The sequence below is a fragment of the Dendrobates tinctorius genome, unplaced genomic scaffold (genome assembly GCF_039654945.1).
Source record: "Dendrobates tinctorius isolate UK_male_01 unplaced genomic scaffold, ASM3965494v1 ptg000073l, whole genome shotgun sequence".
NCBI lineage: Eukaryota > Metazoa > Chordata > Amphibia > Anura > Dendrobatidae > Dendrobates > Dendrobates tinctorius.
The window spans coordinates 34,513,987-34,538,706 of NW_027361741.1; the positions used below are offsets into that span (position 1 = coordinate 34,513,987).

General features: G+C 47.2%; 1 protein-coding gene across 1 annotated transcript in view; it reads left to right on the forward strand.

Annotated features, from left to right (window-relative positions):
• The window catches only part of PLA2G1B (phospholipase A2 group IB), a 55,456-nt gene that overhangs the window by 25,979 nt on the left and 4,757 nt on the right, over nt 1-24,720 (forward strand). Inside the window, exons 5-6 of the mRNA XM_073582841.1 lie at nt 20,245-20,480; nt 24,372-24,499. Of these exons, the coding sequence (XP_073438942.1) occupies nt 20,245-20,480; nt 24,372-24,499 (364 nt within the window). The remainder of the gene's footprint in view (nt 1-20,244; nt 20,481-24,371; nt 24,500-24,720) is intronic.

The following is a 24,720-nucleotide window of genomic DNA, read 5'->3' on the forward strand; positions in this document are numbered from 1 at the left end:
TGCAGTCAGCTGGGCCACCTGCAAAGACAATGCCCCAACCGGACTCAGCATACCCAGTGGCCAAAGGCGGGAACAGCTACCTTCAGCCGGGCTGCTGTACACTGCTACCAAGGCGAAGCTGACCCGGCATTGGGGGCTACGACTAACCAAGGGGTGGAAGAGATGAGGAAGTGCTGCATGAAGTAGACCCCGTGCAGGCAGCCCGGGCAGATAATCGACAACGGCATCGACAGGTCGTGTGGGTTAATGGGAAACGTATGCAGGGACTAAGATTCCGGAGCAACTTTGACCCTTGTGAAGCCTCATCTCGTCCGGGACCAAGAGAAGACGGACCGGACAGTGGCAGTCTGTGTGGCAGGGGGAGCCATACATCGACTACCCACTGCCAGGATTCACCTGAACTGGGGAGTTGGGGATGGCCTTGTTGAGGTCAGCTTGATGGAGGATTTGCCTGCAGATGTCTTGCTGGGAAATGACTTGGGGCCCATGTTGTCTGCATTCTCGGTGGCCCCTCTGGCTGAGACCTATCCTGTGACCACCCGGAGACAAGCTCGAGCTGCGAAGGCGGAATCACACTCAGAGGAGGCCCAGGTAAGACATCCCAGCCCTGCATGTATTCCCATAGCCAGACACATTTCTTGGGCCACCCGAGATGAATTTAAGAGGGAGTTACTTGAGGATCCTTCATTGGAGGGATATCGTGGGAAGACACAGGAGGGGAGAGGAGTACTAGAAGGGGAACAGTTTGTATGGAAGCAGGGACTCCTCTACCGGATCACAGAGCAGCACCACACAGGGATGAGCCCCACTATAAAACAACAGCTGGTAGTTCCCAAGAAGTATAGGCAGGAGCTACTGCGAATCTCTCATGATATACCCTTGGCCGGGCACTTCGGCGTCAGTCGCACCAGGCATCGTCTGACACAAAACTTCTTTTGGCCAGGGGTAACCTATGATGTTCGTCAGTACTGCCAGACCTGTGACAGTTGTCAGCGCTTTGGCAAGAGGGGGGATCGATGCAAGGCCAAATTACGCCCCCTCCCCATTGTGGAGGAACCATTTAGCCGAGTAGCGGTCGATTTGATAGGGCCGTTAGCCAAACCCAGTCCGTCCGGGAAAAAGTATATATTGACAGTGGTAGATTATGCCACACGGTATCCAGAGGCGGTTGCGTTACCTAACATACTGGCAGAGACTGTGGGGGCCGCCCTGCTCCAGGTTTTCTCACGGGTTGGATTTCCCCGGGAGATTATCTCGGACCAGGGTACCCAGTTTACAGCAGAGGTGACCAACCAACTGTGGAAACTGTGCGGTGTAAAGTCCATTAGAAGCGCCCCGTACCACCCGCAAACCAATGGGTTGTGTGAACGCTTTAACGGGACATTAAAACAGCTCATTGGGACTTTTACCAGGACCTACAGGGACTGGGAGAAATTCTTGCCACACCTCCTGTTTGCCTATCGGGAGGTTCCCCAAGAATCCATGGGGTTCTCCCCGTTCGAGCTGGTATATGGGAGACGGGTAAGGTGACCCCTAGACTTAGTGCTGGAACACTGGGAAGGGGAGGGCCTCATAGAAGGGGTACCTATTGTACCCTATGTGCTGGAATTCTGGGACCGCCTACAGGAGCTGACACAGACTGTACGTGAGAACATGCAGGCGACCCAGCGGCGCCAGCGCATATGGTACGATCGGAGGGCCAGAGAGCGCACCTTGGAAATAGGACAGAAGGTCCTGGTGTTAGAGCCCACTAAGCAGAATAAGTTTCAAGCTGCATGGCAGGGGCCCTACCAGGTAGTGGGGAAAATAGCCGACACAACCTATAATGTTGCCGATTGTGACGACCCCAGGGTTATCCGCATGTTCCACGTGAATATGCTGAAGCCCTACCGGGAGCACCCTGAAGAGGTAGTGGTCATCTGTGCACCTGAAGCAGAGGATTTAGCCGGACTTCCCTTGCTGGATGTCTTAGGGGAAAGGACTCAGTCTAAAACATGGGACCAGGTACACTTGGGTGAAGACCTAGGCCCCCGGGAGAGACAGCAGGCGGAGGCGTTGTTGAGGCTGCGACAGAGGATGTTTTCAGAGAGACAGGGTTACACTCGCCTGGCACAACACAAGGTTGAGACCCAGGATCAGACCCCCCTGCGACAAAACCCCTTCCGCGTCCCTGAGTCTGTACGAGAGGGGATGCGACAAGAGATACAAGAGATGTTGCGTTTAGGGTTCATTGAAGAGTCATATAGTCCCTGGGCATCCCCCGTAGTGTTAGTGCCCAAGAAGGATGGGACTGCATGGTTTTGTGTAGACTATCGTAAGCTCAATGAGAAAACAGTGACGGAGGCATACCCCACGCCGCGTGTGGATGAGTTGTTAGACCGGCTGGCGGGGGGCAAAGTATTTGACCACCATCGATCTATGGCTACTGGCAGATTCCCCTTAGTCCTGACGCTATTCCCAAGTCGGCATTTGTCACCCCGTTCGGCTTATTCCAGTTTCGAGTTATGCCATTCGGGATGAAGAATGCCTCGGCCACCTTCCAAAGGCTGGCTGACCAGCTTCTGGATGGTCTCCAGGACTATGCTTGTGCCTACCTGGATGACATCGCCATCTACAGTGCGACATGGGAAGATCATCTAAATCACCTAGAAACAGTATTGGGCAGGATCCACCAGGCCGGAATCACCCTGAACCCAAACAAGTGTCACGTGGGCAAAGCAGAGGTTCAGTATTTAGGGCATTGGGTGGGAAGTGGGAAACAGCGACCAGAACCAGCCAATATTGAGGCCATAGCCAAATGGCCCATGCCACGCACTAAAACCCAGGTCATGGCGTTTCTAGGGACAGCGGGGTATTACAGGAAATTCGTTCCCAATTACAGCAGCGTAGCCAAGCCCCTCACTGATTTGACCCATAAGAACCAACCCCGCCAGGTAACCTGGACCTCAGAGTGTGAGGAAGCCTTCCGCCAACTAAAGGACGCCCTCACCAATACCCCTGTATTGGCCGCACCCGATCCAACTACACGTTTCCTTGTTCATACAGACGCTTCTATGTTTGGATTGGGGGCAGTACTGAGCCAAGTCGGGCCGGACGGCCAAGAACATCCGGTAGCTTACCTGAGTCGGAAACTACTGCCCCGTGAAGTAAGCTATGCGGCCATCGAGAAGGAGTGCCTGGCGGTAGTATGGGCACTCAAGAAGTTGCAACCATATTTGTATGGATGACAGTTTTCCCTCCTAACGGACCATAATCCCCTAGTCTGGCTTAATCGGGTCTCTGGAGACCACGCCAGATTGCTGCGGTGGAGTTTAGCCCTACAACCTCTGGACTTCACCATCCACTACAGACCCGGCAAACAAAATGGTAATGCCGATGGACTAAGTCGACAAACGGAACTTGTGTCAACCCCATAAACTTCAGTCATCCCCAAACCGATCCGTTGAGGATCAGACTGTGTATGCCGATCGCGTCGCTGAAAAGGGGAGCCGTGTTACAGAACCACTCAGCACCCAGAATATTTTGTGCAGTTATATGTATATATAATAGGTTCCATGTGAGATGCATGTCCCTAATGTATCAGCAGTGTCCGCCCTCCCCCCACCTTTGTAATTCCCACAGTAAACCTCCGCATGCTCCGGCCACCTGCGGCTTTTGTAATGCATGTCTGGCCTGATGCTTGTCTATTGGCCGGCCCTCTGTATCTGTGTGATATATTCTGTGTCCTGTGAGTAAAGTGTTGTCAGACTGGAAATACATGGAGAAGCAGTGATCTTTTATATGCGCCCATGCACTCAGAGGAATTCCAGCCAGCGTAATTCATTCAGACTCCAGCCAACGCAGAGCGGACCTCCGAAAATACGGGGTGGTACTGAAAGAGGTACCCCAGCTTGGAAGACCCCGTTACAAACAATATCCCATACCTGTCCACCGTACAGTCAAGTCCCACGCCGCAATCCATCTGAAGGGGTTAAATAGTTTACAACCGGGACCGGTGCTAATGCAACCGGCCCAGCGGTAAACCACGGAGGAATGAAGGAAAAGCTGCGCAACCTCCCCGCCTGACCGGAGATGAACTCATTAGCGTGGGAAAGTTTCTGAACATTTTCCCACGCTGGTGAGTTCACCTCAGGTCAGGTGGGGACTCTGCGCAGCCTCATAACACAAAACCGTTTAGCACAGCTATATACAGTCATGGCCAAAAGTTTAGAGAATGACACAAATATTAATTTTTACAAAGTCTACTGTTTCATTTTTTCTAATGACAATTTGCATATACTCCAGAATGTTATAAAGAGTGATCAGCTTAACAGCAATTACTTGCAAAGTCAATATTTGCCTAGAAAATTAACTCTATCCCCCAAAACACATTTCAACATCATTGCAGCCCTGCCTTAAAAGGACCAGCTAACATCGTTTCAGTGATTGCTCCATTAACACAGGTGTGGGTGTTGATGAGGACAGGGCTGGAGATCAATCTGTCATGATTAAGTAAGAATGACACCACTGGACACTTTAAAAGGAGGCTGGTGCTTGGCATCATTGTTTCTCTTCTGTTAACCATGGTTATCTCTAAAGAAACACGTGCAGTCATCATTGCACTGCACAAAAATGGGCTAACAGGGAAGAGTATCGCAGCTAGAAAGATTGCACCTCAGTCAACAATCTATCGCATCATCAAGAACTTCAAGGAGAGAGGTTCCCTTGTTGCCAAAAAGGCTCCAGGGCGCCCAAGAAAGACCAGCAAGCGCCAGGACCGTCTCTTAAAAGTGTTTCAGCTGCGGGATCGGGGTACCAGCAGAGCAGAGCTTGCTCAGGAATGGCAGCAGGCAGGTGTGAGTGCATCTGCACGCACTGTGAGGCGGAGACTCTTGGAGCAAGGCCTGGTCTCAAGGAGGGCAGCAAAGAAGCCACTTCTCTCCAGAAAAAACATCATGGACAGACTGATATTCTGCAAGAGGTACAGGGAGTGGACTGCTGAGGACTGGGGTAAAGTCATTTTCTCTGATGAATCCCCTTTTCGATTGTTTGGGACATCTGGAAAAGGCTTATTCGGAGAAGACCAGGTGAGCGCTACCACCAGTCTTGTCTCATGCCAACTGTCAAGCATCCTGAAACCATTCATGTGTGGGGTGGCTTCTCAGCCAAGGGAATGGGCTCTCTCTCAGTCTTGCCTAAAAACACAGCCATGAATAAAGAATGGTACCAGAATGTCCTCCAAGAGCAACTTCTCCCAACCGTCCAAGAGCAGTTTGGCGATCAACAATGCCTTTTTCAACATGATGGAGCACCTTGCCATAAAGCAAAGGTGATAACTAAATGGCTCAGGGAACAAAACATAGAGATTTTGGGACCATGGCCTGGAAACTCCCCAGATCTTGATCCCATTGAGAACTTGTGGTCAATCATCAAGAGACGGGTGGACAAACAAAAACCTTCAAATTCAGACAAAATAAAAGCATTGATTTTGCAAGAATGGACTGCTATCAGTCAGGATTTGATCCAGAAGTTGATTGAGAGCATGCCAGGGAGAATTGATGAGGTCCTGAAGAAGAAGGGTCAACACTGCAAATATTGACTTGCTGCATTAACTCATTCTAACTGTCAATATAACCTTTTGTTACTCATAATATGATTGCAATTATATTTCTGTATGTGATAAAAACATCTGACAAACACACATAAAAACCAGAGGGCAGCAGATCATGTGAAAATATAATATTTGTGTCATTCTCTAAACTTTTGTCCATGACTGTAAGTGGTGGTGCAGCAGGTAGGATCCTAGTCCATAATCATATGAATATAGAAACTTGGCACACACAGTATATATGATTTCCAGTGAAAAAGTGATTTTTAATATACAGTACATACAGTATAAACGTTTCGGTCACATTGACCTTCATCACAGTACTATGTATTGTACTGCTGTCATTTGCATAATGCTCAAAAGAGGGAGAGACAAAAGGTAAGTGGTCCCCCTGGAGTAGGGATAAAAGGCAAAGCTTTGCAGAGTCGGTCCGGTCAGTATGCAGCATGTAGGGCAATGACACGGCATCCACCGCGGGGGACCACTTACCTTTTGGCTCTCCCTCTTTTGAGCATTATGCAAATGACAGCAGTACAATACATAGTACTGTGATGAAGGTCAATGTGACCGAAACGTCTATACTGTATGTACTGTATATTAAAAATCACTTTTTCACTGGAAATCATATATACTGTGTGTGCCAAGTTTCTATATTCATCTTCGCAGCCTCAGTGACTACTGCTGATGTCAGTGAGGCTGCGCATATCCAACGGATATGCAATGGTTTGCTGTGTGTAGACCATGTGTCATATCCTGTCAGCTTTTGCAATTATTTTACAAAAGTCGACAAATGAACTAACGTGTGTGTGACATATACTGTATATATATATATATATATATATTACACCTATGCTATGTGTATATATTTATTCTATCTATTCTACTCTTTGCTGTATGCGGCATCTGCCGGCTTTTACTATGTCTATCTATCTATCTATCTATCTACACTCACTGGCCACTTTATTAGGTACACCATGCTAGTAACGGGTTGGACCCCCTTTTGCCTTCAGAACTGCCTCAATTCTTCGTGGCAGAGATTCAACAAGGTGCTGGAAGCATTCCTCAGAGATTTTGGACCATATTGACATGATGGCATCACACAGTTGGCGCAGATTTGTCGGCTGCACATCCCTGATGCGAATCTCCCGTTCCACCACATCCCAAAGATGCTCTATTGGATTGAGATCTGGTGACTGAGGAGGCCATTTGAGTACAGTGAACTCATTGTCATGTTCAAGAAACCAATCTGAGATGATTCGAGCTTTATGACATGGCGCATTATCCTGCTGAAAGTAGCCATCAGATGTTGGGTACATTGTGGTCATAAAGGGATGGACATGGTCAGCAACAATACTCAGGTAGGCTGTGGCGTTGCAACGATGCTCAATTGGTACCAAGGGGCCCAAAGAGTGCCAAGAAAAAATTCCCCACACCATGACACCACCACCACCAGCCTGAACCGTTGATACAAGGCAGGATGGATCCATGCTTTCATGTTGTTTACGCCAAATTCTGACCCTACCATCCGAATGTCGCAGCAGAAATCGAGACTCATCAGACCAGGCAACGTTTTTCCAATCTTCTACTGTCCAATTTCGATGAGCTTGTGCAAATTGTAGCCTCAGTTTCCTGTTCTTAGCTGAGAGGAGTGGTACCCAGTGTGGTCTTCTGCTGCTGTAGCCCATCTGCCTCAAAGTTCGACGCACTGTGCGTTCAGAGATGCTCTTCTGCCTACCTTGGTTGTAACGGGTGGCAATTTGAGTCACTGTTGCCTTTCTATCAGCTCGAACCAGTCTGCCCATTCTCCTCTGACCTCTGGCATCAACAAGGCATTTCCGGCCACAGAACTGCCGCTCACTGGATTTTTTTTCTTTTCGGACCATTCTCTGTAAACCCTAGAGATGGTTGTGCGTGAAAATCCCAGTAGATCAGCAGTTTCTGAAATACTCAGACCAGCCCTTCTGGCACCAACAATCATGCCACGTTCAAAGGCACTCAAATCACCTTTCTTCCCCATACTGATGCTCGGTTTGAACTGCAGGAGATTGTCTTGACCATGTCTACATGCCTAAATGCACCGAGTTGCCAACATGTGATTGGCTGATTAGAAATTAAGTCTTAACACACAGTTGGACAGGTGTACCTAATAAAGTGGCCAGTGAGTGTATATATATATATATAAATAAATCAAGAAAAATAGGCAGCACTCCAAATTAAATGTGAAAAAATTGGATACTTTACTGATCCTCAGGTGGCCAGGGGACTTTTCTGATGCTATATTACATGATATGCAGAGTATGACTGTTCATGTGGTAGCATCATGATGATTCATAGCTACATAGCCTATACTAAAGGTTCGTCTCATTTTCCATCTTCAGAAGTGCACTGCTCCTCAGCCTCATAGTTTGCTGCCGCTTTGGAGGATTGCAGGAACTCTGCAGCTAGCCGGATCCGGCCATCTTTAGACCAGCGTTTGTCAGCTGTAGGCCGGGGTCACACTTGCGAGAAATTTGCACGAGTCTCGCACCTCAATTCCCGACACTGCCGCCGGCACTCGGGACCGGAGCGCTCAGCTGCATAGAAATACATGCAGCCGCACACTCCAGTCTCGAGTACCGGCGGCAGTGCTGGGTATTGAAATGTGAGACTTGTGCGAGTTTCTCGCAAGTCTTACCCTGGCCGTATAGCAAGTAGCTAGACAGCAAGCTTCTCATCTAGGAAACCTTGGCAATGAGCTATAAACTATACATTTATTTAATAATCCCTCTGTTCTGGAAAATAGGTAAATTGCAAAGCTGCTTTTTTTTATTTTTTTTTATAAATACTTAGCACTTTCACCAATTTAATAAGAAACAACTTCTTTTGAAGGAACCTGTCATTTCCAAAAACGCTATTTACCTGCAGTTATACGGTTTATCTGCAGTTATATAGTGTTAAAACCCCATTTGGCTGCCTTCCTGGAACAGCGGCTACAGGGAGAAAATGCACTGTTATCCTTCCTGTAGCCGCTTGCTTCAGGTCGGTGCGGGAGTGGTTATATTCCCAGCTCATTATACTGTGGGCACTGTAATCACTTCTGGCACTTTGACAGCCTGCTCTTGAGATTGGGTGTGCAGCGTGTGTGCAGAGCAGGCTGTCTAAGCGCTGCTGGAGTGTAAATATAATCTGCTCACTATGTAGCGGTCAGTGACTGTAACCGCTCCCAGCACTACCCTGAAGACTGGAAGTGAGTGGCTACAGGGAGCATATTAGTTTTCTTTCTCCTTGTAGCCATTGTTGTAATAAGGAAAACAGGCAAGAACAAGATTTTAACTCTATTTATCAGCATATTAACCCTTTATCTGCAGGTAGATAACATTTTTGGACATGACGGGGATTCCCTTAAAGTGTCTGGCATGCATTTCACACATTATTTTCATTTGTGATTGACTCCATTAAAATATCTTTCCCTATGTACTGATTTTGTTCTAGGACTGAACGTGGGAGGGAGGGTGGTTGCCATTCTTTTTAAATGGTACTGATTTTAGAATTCTAAGAGGTTTTGTTCTTACCTATGTGCAATGAATTATCTATTTAATATACTGTGTATGTATGTATATATATATACATACTCAGTGGGTGCGTTAAGTATTCAGACCCCTTTAAATATTTCACTCTGTTTCAATGCAGCCATTTAGTAAACTCAAAAGAGTTCTTTTTTTTTTTTCTCATTAATGTACACTCTGCACCCCATCTTGACTGAAAAAAATCCCCAGAAATGTAGAAATTTTTCCAAATTTATTAAAAAAGAAAAATTGAAATAACACATTATAATAAGTATTGAGACCTTTTGCTCAATATTGAGTATAAGCACCCTTTTGAGCTTGTACAGCCTTGAGTCTTCTTGGGAATAATGCAACAAGTTTTTTACACCTGGATTTGGGGATCCTCTGCCATTCATCCTTGCAGATCCTCTCCAGTTCCATCAGGCTGGATGGTGAACATTGGTTGACCGCCATTTTCAGGTCTCTCCAGAGATGCTCAATTGGGTTCAGGTCAGGGCTCTGGCTGGGCCAGTCAAGAATGGTCACAGAGTTATTCTGAAGCCACTCCTATGTTATTTTAGCTGTGTGCTTAGGGTCATTATCTTGTTGGAAGGTGAACCTTTGGCCAAGTGTGAAGTCCTGTTAGGCGTCAGGTTCCGGCCACTGCACAGCAGGAATCCCGAGCCTTGCATTCGGCAGTCTTCCATTTCTCTCCGGCTGCACAGGAGGCTGCTCAGCAGACTCGTCGATCCAGGCACTCTGCTCAGACCAGCTCTGTAGGTTTAGTTGCTGCTGCCACCTCTGGTCCAGCTATAGCAACGCAGGCTGGCCAGCAGCGAGCTACTCCAGGGACTAAGTCCTCCTTTTGGTCCACCGAGCATGCCCGTGGGACGATCTCTCATTGGAGATCGAAGATCACATGCTCAGGTCCTTCTCCAGCTCAGATTGGACCATCAGAAAGGTCAGTAAGGTCCCGGAAGGACGCGGCTATAAAAGGTTCGCATGGCCGCTCGGCCGTGCGCAAGTATATACTGCATTATCAGACTATGAGGAGTGAGTGTCGTATGCATGTATGAATGTCTCTGGTGAATGACTCATTAAGAAACCCCTACCCTTGGTACGCATGTGTTGTGTAGCCTAGCCTGTTAAGCGCCCAGGCTTAGGTGTAGGTAGGACAGAGTCTGAGACAGGCATCAGTGTCCACCTATGGCTTGGCACGCCACGGTGCACGTGATCTACACTCCATAGTCAGTGTCTACAGTGGCGTCTGCAGGTGCGACGCTGCGAACTCAGGAGGTCTAGAGGGACTCTGACCCCGTGTCCTTGGGGCAGAGTTCTGTGACCACATTCTGAGCGCCCCCTTGCCAAGCTCTGTGAGTGCTAACAGACTCCGGCATTTAAGTTTCGCAGTACTGCGGCTCTGTGACGTAACAGAGACTGCTCCTGTTCACACCGGGTGACGTTAACCCGCATATGACCTTTGTATACCGCTATATACGTCCGCCATTACTAAGCGCAGTTTACCACCTCTGCCCGGTGGACCCCAGGCTGCGAACGCACCTACTGTCATATTTGGTGCGTTCCGCCAGCCCGTAACATTATACTAGCAACAGGGTCTGGCTAGTAATGGCGGATGAACAGCGACTGCTGCAGTACATCCGGCAGCTGCAGGGCAGGTTAGCGGCTCTCGAGTGTGGCGCCCCTGAGGCTCAGTCGCCACAGAGGTACTGCACCTTCTCCTAAGGTGTGGTACCCCACCATCCAGGTAAGTTGGGAACTCCTGACCACGCTCCAACACTCGCACCCCACACAATAGAGTAGTTCAGCAAAGCCACATTGCGGCTCCTTGCTTAGAGAGAAGCAGAGCACCTTTGGTGGTTCCCTGCTTGGAACACTAAACGTGCTGGGAGGTGGGTGGAGTTGAGAATACATAAAAGAGTGGGAAGGTTTAGGATTACTGGTCAGTCAGTCAGAGGAAGTCACTCGGAGAGGAGTGAGGGAAGGAGATCCCTGGAAGAGGGATGGAGGAAGGAGTGCTGCAGCAGACCTGAGTGACCCAGGTCTGCTGGCACGGGAAAGGAAAGAAGGAGAAAGACATTGAACTGAAGCCTGAGCTTCCATAGGAAAGAAAGACAAGTGCGGAACGTAGGAGAATAAGGGAACACAGAGGACGTGGGTTAGGAGAGAACCCTGCCTAGAAGTTCTAAGCGCAAGGCCAGGGCCCGGTCCCCAAGGTTGTATGGACACTAATGGTTCTGCAGCAGACACCGGTGGAGTAGTGGGCTGTAAATGCACTACTCCCATCTAAGACTTGGGGGCACAACAGCAACACGGATAGAGAGCCGGGACTCAGGAGTAGAGAGTCCCCGAAGCAGGCTACAGCTGTGTGCCGTACAAGTAGAGTTCTTGGGAACATCTGTCAGGAGGAACTCCAGTGTAACTCAGTACTAGGAGGAGATCTTCACACTTAAAGGCGCTATAGAGGAGACGTTCAGAAAGGTACATTTTGGCAGAGTGTTGGAAGGGAGCATTCCATCTTGCCTGGAGGTTGACCGAGTCCCTGACCCGGAGGGCACGGCACAGAAGCGGGCACTACAGACTGTGAGTAAAGCTTTGGAACTTCATGCCCTGGTGTCCTCCGTTCCTTCCTGCGTCCGCCTGCCTGGCACTGCTGCATCCCCTGCGCCAAACACTGCACCATCTAGGTGTCACTTCACCTAGCCCTGGGGCTACAGCTCCACCTGTGGGGAGCTTCACCATCTTGGCTGCAACACACCACCAGCCCCAGAGGATCTGCATGCAGCGTCGGCCTAACATCCCTCTTGCCGAACACCACAGGTGGCGTCACGAACTATTCCATTAACTACATTCCACCAGTCACATTCCCCACCATTACTTGGGCACCCAGGGCCATGGACCGGGTCACCGCTGCTGAGACACATCCCGCTGACACCGGCCCGGTACCGAGTAACCCCGCAGCCCTGGGAGGGCGACCCACGAGCGTTCAGCCTCAGCTGCGGATGTTACTGCGGTCGCTGTTCAGGCAGCCACAGAGGCTGTCTCCCGTGTGACCACTGCCATCTCTGCCCCGACTTTGTCCCATCTCCCGCTGCCCGAGAAGTTCTCGGGCGATAGTGCTTCTTGTAGGGGTTTTGTGAGCCAGTGCTCTATACAGCTGGAGCTGCTGGCAGCATGATTCCCCTCCAAGTGGGCTAAAGTGGGATTTATTATTTCCCTCTTGTCGGGCAGGGCTTTGGAGTGGGCTACACTGCTGTGGGAGCGTGATGATCATGTGGTGCAGAGTGCCTCATGGTTCTTGGACACTCTGAAGCAGGTCTTCCTGAGACCGCGAGTCACCCATGACACCGCGCTCCGGCTGCTGGCATTGTCACAGGGCTCGTTCATGGTCAGCCACTTTGCCATCCAGTTCCGGACGCTGGCCTCGGAGTTAGAGTGGCCAGATAAGGTCCTCATTCTGGCATTCTGGAGAGGTTTGGCTGGCTATGTGAAGGACGCTCTGGCCACCAGGGAGATTCCCGCTCCTTTGGAGGAGCTTATCACCGTCTCCACCCACATAGACCTTCGCTTTGCCGAGCGAAAGTTGGAGCGGTCCAGTGTAGACAGAGGTTTAGGGTGGCACCCAGTTTTGCTAAACCTCTGGAATCTCCCGATCAGGCGTCCAAGTGTCAGGGGGCTTCCCGTGAGGGATCCAGGCCCCAGCCCGCTCGAGCCCCTGTGATCTGTCATGGTTGCCGGCAGTGCGGTCACTTTGCCAACCGGTGCCCACAGCGGCTGGGAAGATGCTCGTGCCTAGTGGCCGTAGGAGGCGGCTCACTAGAATCCGCGGTGTTTTCCTCCAAGTTGTCCTTTAAGGGGCACTTGGGTTTGGTTCTTCCACTCTGAAGGTGGAGGTTTGCGTGGATTCCGGAGCGGAGGGCAATTTTGTGTCATCTGCCTTCGCTCAACGGCACGCGATACCACTGGTTATGATGTCCAAGCTAGTCACCATCAGAGTAGTGAATGGTGCGACTCTGCCCTCACAGTTTACCCACCACACCGCTCCACTGTTACTCTCGGTGTCTCCATCTCATCAGGAGACAATATCCCTCCTCGTCATGCCCGAGGGTATCTACCAGGTCCTTCTAGGGGTCCCCTGGTTGCGGTATCACTCTCCCCATATAGAGTGGTCCTCGGGGAGAATTCTTGGTTGGAGTAAGTCATGTGAGGGTAGATGTCTGAGGGAGTGCGTCCAGGTTGCCTCCACCGAGGTCCCCGCAGATGTTTCCTCGCTTCCCAAACACTAATCGGCAGTATGCGGATGTGTTCTCCAAAAAGGCGGGGGAGACCCCTCCACCGCATCGCCCCTATGACTGTCCTATTGACCTCTTGCCTGGTGCTGAGCCTCCCTGGGGTTGAGTCTATCCCCTATCTCTCTCTCTGGAGACAGAGGCCATGTCTCAATACATCAGGGAGAATCTGGCAAGAGGATTCATTAGGAAGTCAGTGTCACCAGTGGGGGTAGGATTCTTCTTCGTCCAGAAGAAGAGTGGGGAACTACGTCCTTGCATCGATTACAGGGGTCTTAACGCCATCACCGTTAAGAATAACTATCCTCTGCCCCTGATATCAGAGCTGTTTGATAGGCTACGGGGAGCGAGAGTGTTTGCCAAACTTGATCTGCGGGGGGCTTACAACCTGATTCGCATCCGTGATGGGGACGAATGGAAGACGGCATTTAACACGAGGGACGGGCACTATGAATACCTGGTGATGCCCTTCGGGCTCTGTAATGCCCCGGCCGTCTTCCAAGACTTTGTGAACGATATCTTCCGGGATATGCTCACCACCTCGGTAGTAGTCTATCTGGATGATATCCTCATCTACTCTCCAGATATTGACTCCCACCGGAGAGATGTTTGCAAAGTTTTCGATCTCCTGCGGGCAAACTCCCTCTATGCCAAGTTGGAGACGTGTGTGTTTGAGCAGGAGTCCTTGCCTTTCCTGGGCTATATCATCTCCGCCCAGGGTTTGGCCATGGATCCTGCCAAGCTACAGGCGGTGATGGATGGGCAGGAACCCCATTCTCTCAAAGCAGTGCAGTGCTTTATGGGGTTCATAAATTACTATCGCCAATTCAACCCCCACTTCTCGACTTTGGTAGCGCCCTTGGTAGCCCTCACGAAGAAGGGTGCAAACCCCAAGTTGTGGTCGGAACCTGTCTCCAAGGCCTTCTCCTCTATTAAATCTCATTTCACTAGCGCTCCCATTCTACATTGCCCCAATATGGATAAACCATTCTGGAGGTGGATGCCTCTTCCGTCGGTGCTGGAGCGGTCCTGTTCCAGAAGGACTCACAAGGTCGGAAGCACCCATGCTTCTTCTTCAAGACCTTCACACCGGCGGAAAGGAATTATTCCATCGGGGATAGGGAGTTGCTAGCAATGAAGTTGGCCTTTTCAGATTGGAGACACCTCCTGGAGGGGTCTCGCCACCCTTTCCAGGTGTTCACCGACCACAAGAATTTGGTTTATTTACAAACAGCCCAGCGGCTGAATTCTCGCCAGGCCAGATGGTCCTTGTTCTTCTCCCGATTCCACTTCACCTTGCATTTTCTCTCCAGGGAGAAGAACGTCCGGGCCGATGCTCTCTCCCGCTCCGTGGTGTCATCGGAAGAGGAGGAGCCTCGGCTGATAGTCCCGTCTGAGAGCCTGAGGACCGTGGCTCTGGTCACCCTTGAGTCTGTACCTCCGGGCAAGACTTTTGTCCCTGCCCGACTGCGACCGTAGGTCCTCTCTTGGGCTCATTCGACCAGGGTGGGTGGACATTTTGGGACCAAACGGACCTCTGAGCTTCTGGCGAGGACATGCTGGTGGCCGCATATGGTCTGTGACATCAGGGACTATATTCAGGCATGCGTCTCTTGCGCCCAGAATCGGTCCTCTCGGCAGTGGCCCGATGGGCTACTCTACCCCCTGCCGGTAGCGGACAGACCCTGGGAGATGGTCGGTATGGACTTTGTGGTGGGACTGCCCAAGTCCAGTGGCAGCACCGTCATTTGGGTTGTCACTGACCATTTCTCCAAGATGGTGCACCTGGTGCCACTCTCTGGGCTACCTTCTGCATGGGGCCTGGCAACGTTGTTTATTAAGCATGTTTTCTGCCTGCACGGCATGCCGGATAAGATTGTCAGAGACCGGGGTCCTCAGTTTGCGTCTCGGTTCTGGAGAGAGCTCTGTTCCCTGCTCAGCATCGAGCTAAGTCTCTCCTCGGCCTATCATCCCGAGACGAACGGGTTGGTAGAGAGAGCCAACCAGACCCTGGTCACATATCTACGACATTTTGTCTCGGCCAGGCAGGATGACTGGGCATCCTTGCTGCCGTGGGTGGAGTTCGCTTTGAACAACGCTGTGGCTGACTCCACCGATCAGACCCCATTCCTCCTAAATTACGGTCAGCATCCGCGCATCCCTGTGCCCATGTCCGTGTCATACACCGACTCTAGGGTGGCAGACTGGGTGGTGGAGGCACGTGACATTTGGGATCACATTCAGGATGCTATCTGGGCCTCCAAGGAGTGAATGAGGACCTCCGCTGATGCACACCGGTGCCCTGCTCCGACCTTTGCTCCTGGCGACTTAGTGTGGCTCTCCGCCCGAAACATCAGGCTGCGGGTTGAGCCTGCTATGTTCGCACTGCCCTACATTGGTCAATCAAGGTCCTTGAGCAGATCAACTCTGTTATGAATGAGTCACCGGAGGAGGAAAAAACAAAAATACAAGCTAAGTCCAGAAAACCGGAGAGGTTGGCAGCTAGCGGATTGCAGACCCCTGATCCTATTCACAACAACTAACAGTAGCCGTGGGGTGTTCTTATGGTGGTCCTAGATACCTCGTTCACAGCCGGAGAACTAAATAAACCTAAAGAAAGAAAGGGGAAATCTAAACTGCCCCAGAGCAGACCCCAAAGCAATTGACAGCCCCCAACATGTATTGACGGTGAAAACAGATGAAAACACAAACACAGACAGAAAGACAGGCTGAGCAAACGATGGGGCCCTCACTAACTTGATAGGACAGGAAAGAAAAGCAACTGTCTGCAATCACGCAAAAACCCTGCCAAAAATAATGTCCAACACGTCTGATAGAAAAGGCCCTGAAGTCACTAGACTTCAAAATCACTATATCAGCACTCAGGTATATTCTGAAGACAGAGCAAAGAGATCAACTGATCAGAGACAAAAATGGAGTTCAGCCAGTCCCAACCAGGGCTGGCTGAACACAAAGACTAAGTAAACAGACAAAATCTCATGGAACAATAGCAGAGCAAAAACTTAGCTTTAGTAGACAGGACTAAACTGGAGGCCAGAACTCAGAGCAGAGAGGATCACCAGCAACCCAGCAGGGCATCGGCAGCCTTATATCCACTCAGAGATTCCGGATGTCCAATCACACTCCACCAGTTCAGATGACAGGTTTTTCCCATCCAAATCAATTTCACTACCTCCTTTCACCAGCAGAGGGAGTTCATCAGACATCAAAGGTGAAGGAGAAAATGAGCTCATACCACAACCCTGTGGTCTACCGACTGGCCCTTCCACCACACTTGGCTATCTCAGACACATTCCACATGTCCCTCCTTAAGCCTGTTCACATGTCCCGGTTCTCCGAGTCATCTGCCAGGACATCAGACCTGTCTTCGGATGAGTTTGAGGTCAATGCCATTGTGGGATGCAAGGTGATGCGGGGCAAAAAGTTTTATTTGGTGGATTGGCAGGGTCATGGTCCAGAGGCTCGGACCTGGGAGCCAGTGGAGATCATCCACGCTCCGCTCCTTATTGCGGCATTTGAGCATAGCGAAGCTCACAGAGGAGGGGGCCCTAGGAGGGGGGGTAATGTTAGGCGTCGGGTTCCGATCACTGCACAGCAGGAATCCCGAGCCTTGCATTCGGCAGTCTCCCATTCCTCTCCGGCTGCACAGGAGGCTGTTCAGCAGACTCGTCGAACCAGGCGCTCTGCTCAGACCAGCTCTGTAGGTTTAGTTGCTGCTGCCACCTCTGGTCCAGCTATAGCAACGCAAGCTGGCCAGCAGCGAGCTACTCCAGGGACTAAGTCCTCCTTTAGGTCCACTGAGCATGCCCGTGGGACGATTCCTCATTGGAGATCGACGGTCACATGCTCAGGTCCTTCTCCAGCTCGGATTAGACCATCAGGAAGGTCCCGGAAGGAAACGGTCTAGAGGGACCCCTTGCCGATCTCTGCGAGTGCTAACAGACTCCGCGTATGATCTTTGTATACTGCTATATACAGTGGGGCAAAAAAGTATTTAGTCAGTCAGCAATAGTGCAAGTTCCACCACTTAAAAAGATGAGAGGCGTCTGTAATTTACATCATAGGTAGACCTCAACTATGGGAGACAAACTGAGAAAAAAAAATCCAGAAAATCACATTGTCTGTTTTTTTTTCATTTTATTTGCATATTATGGTGGGAAATAAGTATTTGGTCAGAAACAAGCAAACAAGATTTCTGGCTCTCACAGACCTGTAACTTCTTCTTTAAGAGTCTCCTCTTTCCTCCACTCATTACCTGTAGTAATGGCACCTGTTTAAACTTGTTATCATTATAAAAAGACACCTGTGCACACCCTCAAACAGTCTGACTCCAAACTCCACTATGGTGAAGACCAAAGAGCTGTCAAAGGACACCAGAAACAAAATTGTAGCCCTGCACCAGGCTGGGAAGACTGAAACTGCAATAGCCAACCAGCTTGGAGTGAAGAAATCAACTGTGGGAGCAATAATTAGAAAATGGAAGACATACAAGACCACTGATAATCTCCCTCGATCTGGTGCTCCACGCAAAATCCCACCCCGTGGGGTCAGAATGATCACAAGAACGGTGAGCAAAAATCCCAGAACCACGCGGGGGGACCTAGTGAATGAACTGCAGAGAGCTGGGACCAATGTAACAAGGCCTACCATAAGTAACACACTACGCCACCATCGACTCAGATCCTGCAGTGCCAGACGTGTCCCACTGCTTAAGCCTGTACATGTCCGGGCCCGTCTGAAGTTTGCTAGAGAGCATTTGGATGATCCAGAGGAGTTTTGGGAGAATGTCCTATGGTCTGATGAAACCAAACTGGAACTGTTTGGTAGAAACACAACTTGTCGTGTTTGGAGGAAAAAGAATACTGAGTTGCATCCATCAAACACCATACCTACTGTAAAGCATGGTGGTGGAAACATCACGCTTTGGGGCTGTTTCTCTGCAAAGGGGCCAGGACGACTGATCCGGGTACATGAAAGAATGAATGGGGCCATGTATCGTGAGATTTTGAGTGCAAACCTCCTTCCATCAGCAAGGGCATTGCAGATGAAACGTGGCTGGGTCTTTCAACATGACAATGATCCAAAGCACACCGCCAGGGCAACGAAGGAGTGGCTTCGTAAGAAGCATTTCAAGGTCCTGGAGTGGCCTAGCCAGTCTCCAGATCTCAACCCTATAGAAAACCTTTGGAGGGAGTTGAAAGTCCGTGTTGCCAAGCGAAAAGCCAAAAACATCACTGCTCTAGAGGAGATCTGCATGGAGGAATGGGCCAACATACCAACAACAGTGTGTGGCAACCTTGTGAAGACTTACAGAAAACGTTTGACCTCTGTCATTGCCAACAAAGGATATATCACAAAGTATTGAGATGAAATTTTGTTTCTGACCAAATACTTATTTTCCACCATAATATGCAAATAAAATGAAAAAAAAACAGACAATGTGATTTTCTGGATTTTTTTTTCTCAGTTTGTCTCCCATAGTTGAGGTCTACCTATTATGTAAATTACAGATGCCTCTCATCTTTTTAAGTGGTGGAACTTGCACTATTGCTGACTGACTAAATACTTTTTTGCCCCACTGTACGTCCGCCATTACTAAGAAGCAGTTTACCACCTCTGCACGGTGGACCCCGGGCTGTGAACGCACCTACTATCATTATATTATTTGGTGCGTTCCACCAGCCTGTAACAGGTCCAGAGCACTCTGGAAGAGGCTTTCATTCAGGATCTCTCTGTACTTGGCCAAATTCATGTTTCCATCAAATGCAACCAGTCGTCCTGTTTCTGCAGTTGTTAAACACCCCATAGCATGATGCTGCCACAACCATGTTTCACTGTTGGGATTGTATTGGGCAGGTGATGAGCAGTGCCTGGTTTTCTCCACACATACCGCTTAGAAGTATCACCAGAAAGTTCTATCTTTATCTCATCAGACCAGAGAATCTTATTTCTCATAGTCTGGTAGTCCTTCATGTGTTTCTTTAGCAAACTCTATGCGAGCTTTCATATATCTGGCACTGAGGAGAGGCTTCCGTTGGGCCACTCTGCCATAAAGGCCCGACTGGTGGAGGGCTTCAGTGATAGTTGACTTTGTGGAACTTTCTCCCATCTCCTACTGCATCTGTGGATCTCTTACCTCACTCACCAAGGATCTTCTCCCACGATTGCTCAGTTTGGTTGAACAGCCAGGTCTAGGAAGACTTCTGTTGGTCCCAATCTTCTTCCATTTAAGGATTATGGAGGCCACTGTGCTCTTAGGAACCTTGAGTACTACAGAAATAGATAGGTGTGTGCCTTTACAAATCAAGTCCTATCATTTTAATTAAACACAGCTGGACTCCAATGAAGGAGTAGAACCATCTCAAGGAGGATCACAAGGAAATGGACAGCATATGACTTAAATATGAGTGTCTGAGCAAAGGGTTTGAATACTTATGACCATGTGATATTTCAGTTTTTCTTTTTTAATAAATTTGCAAAAATTTCTACATTTCTGTTTTTTTTTCAGTCAAGATGGGGTGCAAAGTGTACATTGAAAAAAAAAATTAACTTTTTTGAATTTACCAAATGGCTCCAATGAAGCAAAGAGTGAAAAATTTAAAGGGGTCTGAAAACTTTCCGTATCCACTGTGTGTGTGTGTATATATGTATATATTTTTTGTGTGTGTGTCTCTGTTATACCCATATGCTTTTCCTTCTTTTGTTGTATCCGTTATTATCAGGTATAGGGCTTCTGAAAAACCCAATTTATTTCAATTTATGTGGGGTTCTTCTGTCTTCAAATTGGATGTGTTGGGTTGTGTAGACAATAGTAATATTAAAGTTTCATGGACAAGTCTTTTTAATTTTGACTACAGTAACATATTTTGATTTTGTCCCAGTATCCTGCGCCTGTGCCTCTCCTTACAATCGGGCACTCTGGAATTTCCACAGCTTGATCAAATGCGCCATTCCTAACAGTGAACCTCTAAAAGAATTTAATAATTATGGTTGTTATTGTGGACTTGGAGGACACGGGACTCCCAAGGATACTCTGGACAAGTAAGCCTGATTTCCGTGTGGATAAGAATAAACAAGGGAAAAGAACCAATCACACAATGCCTATATATAATACAATAATCTCAAAAGAGTATATAATAATAAAAATATCAATATCAAAAGTGTGATAGAATCAATCCCCCAAACAAGGGATGGCAGACCATCCGGGTATAGATAAAAAGAATTCAAAGATGGGTTGAAATGAAAATCACCAGGATGAAAAAGATGGTAAAAAATAATAACAATAATAATAATAAATAATACAATATGTTGAAAATAAAAATGCCTTTATTGAAATGTTGGCACAACAATTAAATGCATTAAAAATATATATATATATATATATATATATATATAAAATAAAATAAGATAATAGCATATACAACCACAAAAGCAATATATTTATGGACAATGGAAGAACCAGTCCATAGCAAAAGGTTCTTATACAACCCATATAGCACCAATTGGCTTACAGGTATTTTATATTTTGTGTCTTGCACACGCCTCACGGCGATTTGTATGTATAATTCCTTTGCACAACAGCACTTTTTGCACTCTGGGCACACTTATTAGATATTTTATGTCACTTTATTTATGCACTTCTTTGTACCTGGATCATTAATTAAGCCTTTTGCTATGGACTGGTTTTTCCATTGTCCATAAATATATTGCTTTTGTGGTTGTATATGCTATTATCTTATTTTATTTTATATATATATATATATATATATATATATATATATTTTTTTAATGCATTTAATTGTTGTGCCAACATTTCAATAAAGGCATTTTTATTTTCAACATATTGTATTATTTATTATTATTATTGTTATTATTTTTTACCATCTTTTTCATCCTGGTGATTTTCATTTCAACCCATCTTTGAATTCTTTTTATTGATTTCCGTGTGGGTGGTATTCAACTGACATTGGGAATGCAGCTAATAGAGTGACACAATGAGTGTATTTTATGGATCCATGGGATGATGTTAGGAGTTTATAGTCTTCTAATATATTAATTTGTTGTTTTTCTCTGTATACCATATGCCATGAAATAGGGGAGAAATTCCCTCCAAAAATACTACAGGGACTCCAACATCTTTATCGAGGTCCGATATTAATTATGGTCAGCTTTTACTATTAATAATTAATATATAACTTAGTGATGCCTTAACTTTATCTGTTCCTTATACTATATACTGTATGTACGAACAGCTAACTGAGACAAAACCGTGAATTAAAAAAGAATATTTATTATACACAAGTCTACAGTCTATTAAATATATATTGGCTGGCTCAGCTGGGGGCCCTAGGCAGCTGCCTGATCTGCCTGCCCCTAACACCGGCCCTGATAGAGGCCACCGTAGACCTTGATTTGGCTCTGCTTGGTAATAGATTAACAACAGTATGTTTCAAAATGAGTTTAACGTATATTTGTTTATTGAAAGGAAAATGTTCTATAGAATTCCATAGACTTCCCTTAAATGTTCAACATGTCATGTCAATCATAAAATTAAGGAAGTAAAAGTCATACCAAGGTAAATGGCATGAGATTGCAGAGGCCAGTGATTGGCTGCAGTGGTCATATGTTGTAGAGAGGAGGTCACAACCACAGTCCAGTAAGCAAAGACTTGAGCAGCGGGGACATGGTGCAGCAGCAGGGGCTTCTACAGTTAAGTAATGCATTTTTTTACTGTTTTAAAGTATTTCCTACCTTTTTCTCAATTTTGGATGAAAATAGGACCCTTCTTAATTGGATTCACAACTTTTTTTTAAAATGTAAATGTCAATTTAGTGTCTTATACATTTGTTTTCTATTACTTTAAAAGAGTTGTCCACTACTCAAAGCACATTCGGCGCCGGCTCTCCTTTGATATTGTTATGCCACATGAGCCTTGCAGCCAGTCAGGCTGTCACTTCCATTGGACAAACTTAGAATGTCTGCGGAAGGAGTGAGCATTGCAGCAAGTTAGTGGCCACTGATTGGCTGCAGGGCTCACGTGGCATAACAATATTACAGAAGCCTCTGTGCCAACATTGCTGCTGTGGGGTATGGTGTTTTTATTTTAGAATGAGGAATATGGTATTTAAGAAGGGATTTCTTGAGTAGTGAACAACCCCTTTAAAGGGAACCTGTCAGCAGGATTATGCATAGTAACACACAGTAGTAACATACACACAGTGTCAGATTGGCGTGTTATACTCAATAAATTGATACCTTGGTTGATGAAATCCATCTTGTGGCTGTTGTGTAATCTTTATTTTCAGTTTTGTGCTAATGAGATCCTCAGGCTCTAAGGCGGGGTTCATGTATGTGGTGCTCTGATTATATATTCATAATGACAAAACACAATAGCAACGGTATACAAAAGCATCCTGTATGTAATATATTTACACCCAGGTGCTATCAATGTTGGACAGTCTAGGATCAATTGCTATTATTCATAGAACAAGAATGTGGAGACCACAGAAAATTGCGTCCAAAGATCCATATCGTTATATTAATATATCATCTTTATTAGAAAAAGGACAAAATTGGACAAATGGGGGACCTGTGCAAACAGCAAGCAAAAGTGCAAGAGTGCAAAAACGCGCAGGGCTAGCCACGGTCAACACTAGGCTATTATCATGGACTATAATCAAGATATTCAAATCTATTTAGAGGCATGTGTTGTACCCAATGTACTCAAATAGAAAAATTATGCCACATGTATTCAACGGAGCGGCTAATTATTCCTCCCACTGGAGGACATATGTGACGCCCACCCGCATGGGGTTAATACCTTGCCCCCTGAGGAAGGAGCCCAGCGCTCCGAAACGCGCGTTGAGGTTACGTGCAGGACCGCCCGGTCATCCTGAAGGCTGCATTTGAGGTAATGATGTTTCAGGGTATTAACCCCATGCGGGTGGGCGTCACATATGTCCTCCAGTGGGAGGAATAATTAGCGGCTCCGTTGAATACATGTGGCATAATTGTTGTGCTTTGTGGTAGTAATATTAGAGTTTTACTGGCTTTTAGCCGCATGATATATTGAGCACATGTGAACAATGCCTGATGGGCACTTGTTCATTTTGTGTGGTGATCTCAGATAAGCCGTGCGCAGCCATTTCTGCGGTGCATTGCAGCTTATCCCCCACATTGCCTAACCATTTTTCTATTTGAGTACATTGGGTACAACACATGCCTCTAAATAGATTTGAATATCTTGATTATAGTCCATGATAATAGCCTAGTGTTGACCGTGGCTAGTCCTGCGCGTTTTTGCACTCTTGCACTTTTGCTTGCTGTTTGCACAGGTCCCCCATTTGTCCAATTTTGTTCTTTTTCTAATAAAGATTATATATTAATATAACGATATGGATCTTTGGTCGCAATTTTCTGTGGTCTCCACATTCTTGTTTTATATATTCATAATGCAGACTGCTGACAGGTCACTGATCCCTCACTGACCTGTTATATTTTGCATAATGAATACCATCACATACTGAATAATAAAAAAAAAAAAAACACTTCTTCAGGCAGGTGCCGGCCATGGCACCTGCGCTGCAGCATAATCGCATGGTTACTGTGCACTTAATCCCTTTTGCAGATTTACTTAGCACCTGCGCTGCAGCATAATCGCATGGTTACTGTGCACTTAATCCCTTTTGCAGATTTACGTAAGCAAGGGAAAGAAAAGTCATTTTGAAAATGGCGCCTGCACAGTAGCAGCTATTGGTTTGTATAGAGATCCAACAGCTGCTATTGCGCATGCGCCATCTTGCTGGAGAAGAAAAAAAAAGTCGTCCACCAAGATGGAACCGCCCGCGCATGCGCAATAGCAGCTGTCGGCGATCTCCGAGATTCCACATTATGCAAATCTGAATGTAACAATTCACTGTATTATTTTTACAGGTGCTGCCAAGTCCACGACAACTGCTATTCACAAGTAAAGACATTATCTAGTTGTGGTGGCCTTGTAGATAATCCATACACCAAGAGTTATGACTATAAATGTTCGGGGACAACTATTACCTGTACATGTAAGTGGATTGCAATGATGACCGTAAGAGATATATAGCTGGTCCATTTTCCGCTGTTCCACCAATTTACTGACAATACAGATGCCAGAATTGAGATAATTGAAAATTTTTGCCCAATGAACAGTTGCACAAAAGTGTTGCGACTTTTGGTGTATTTACAACTCTTTGAAAAGTGTGCAAGGCTTAGCTGAGGGAAGACTGGCAGAGCACAGCTTCAGTAT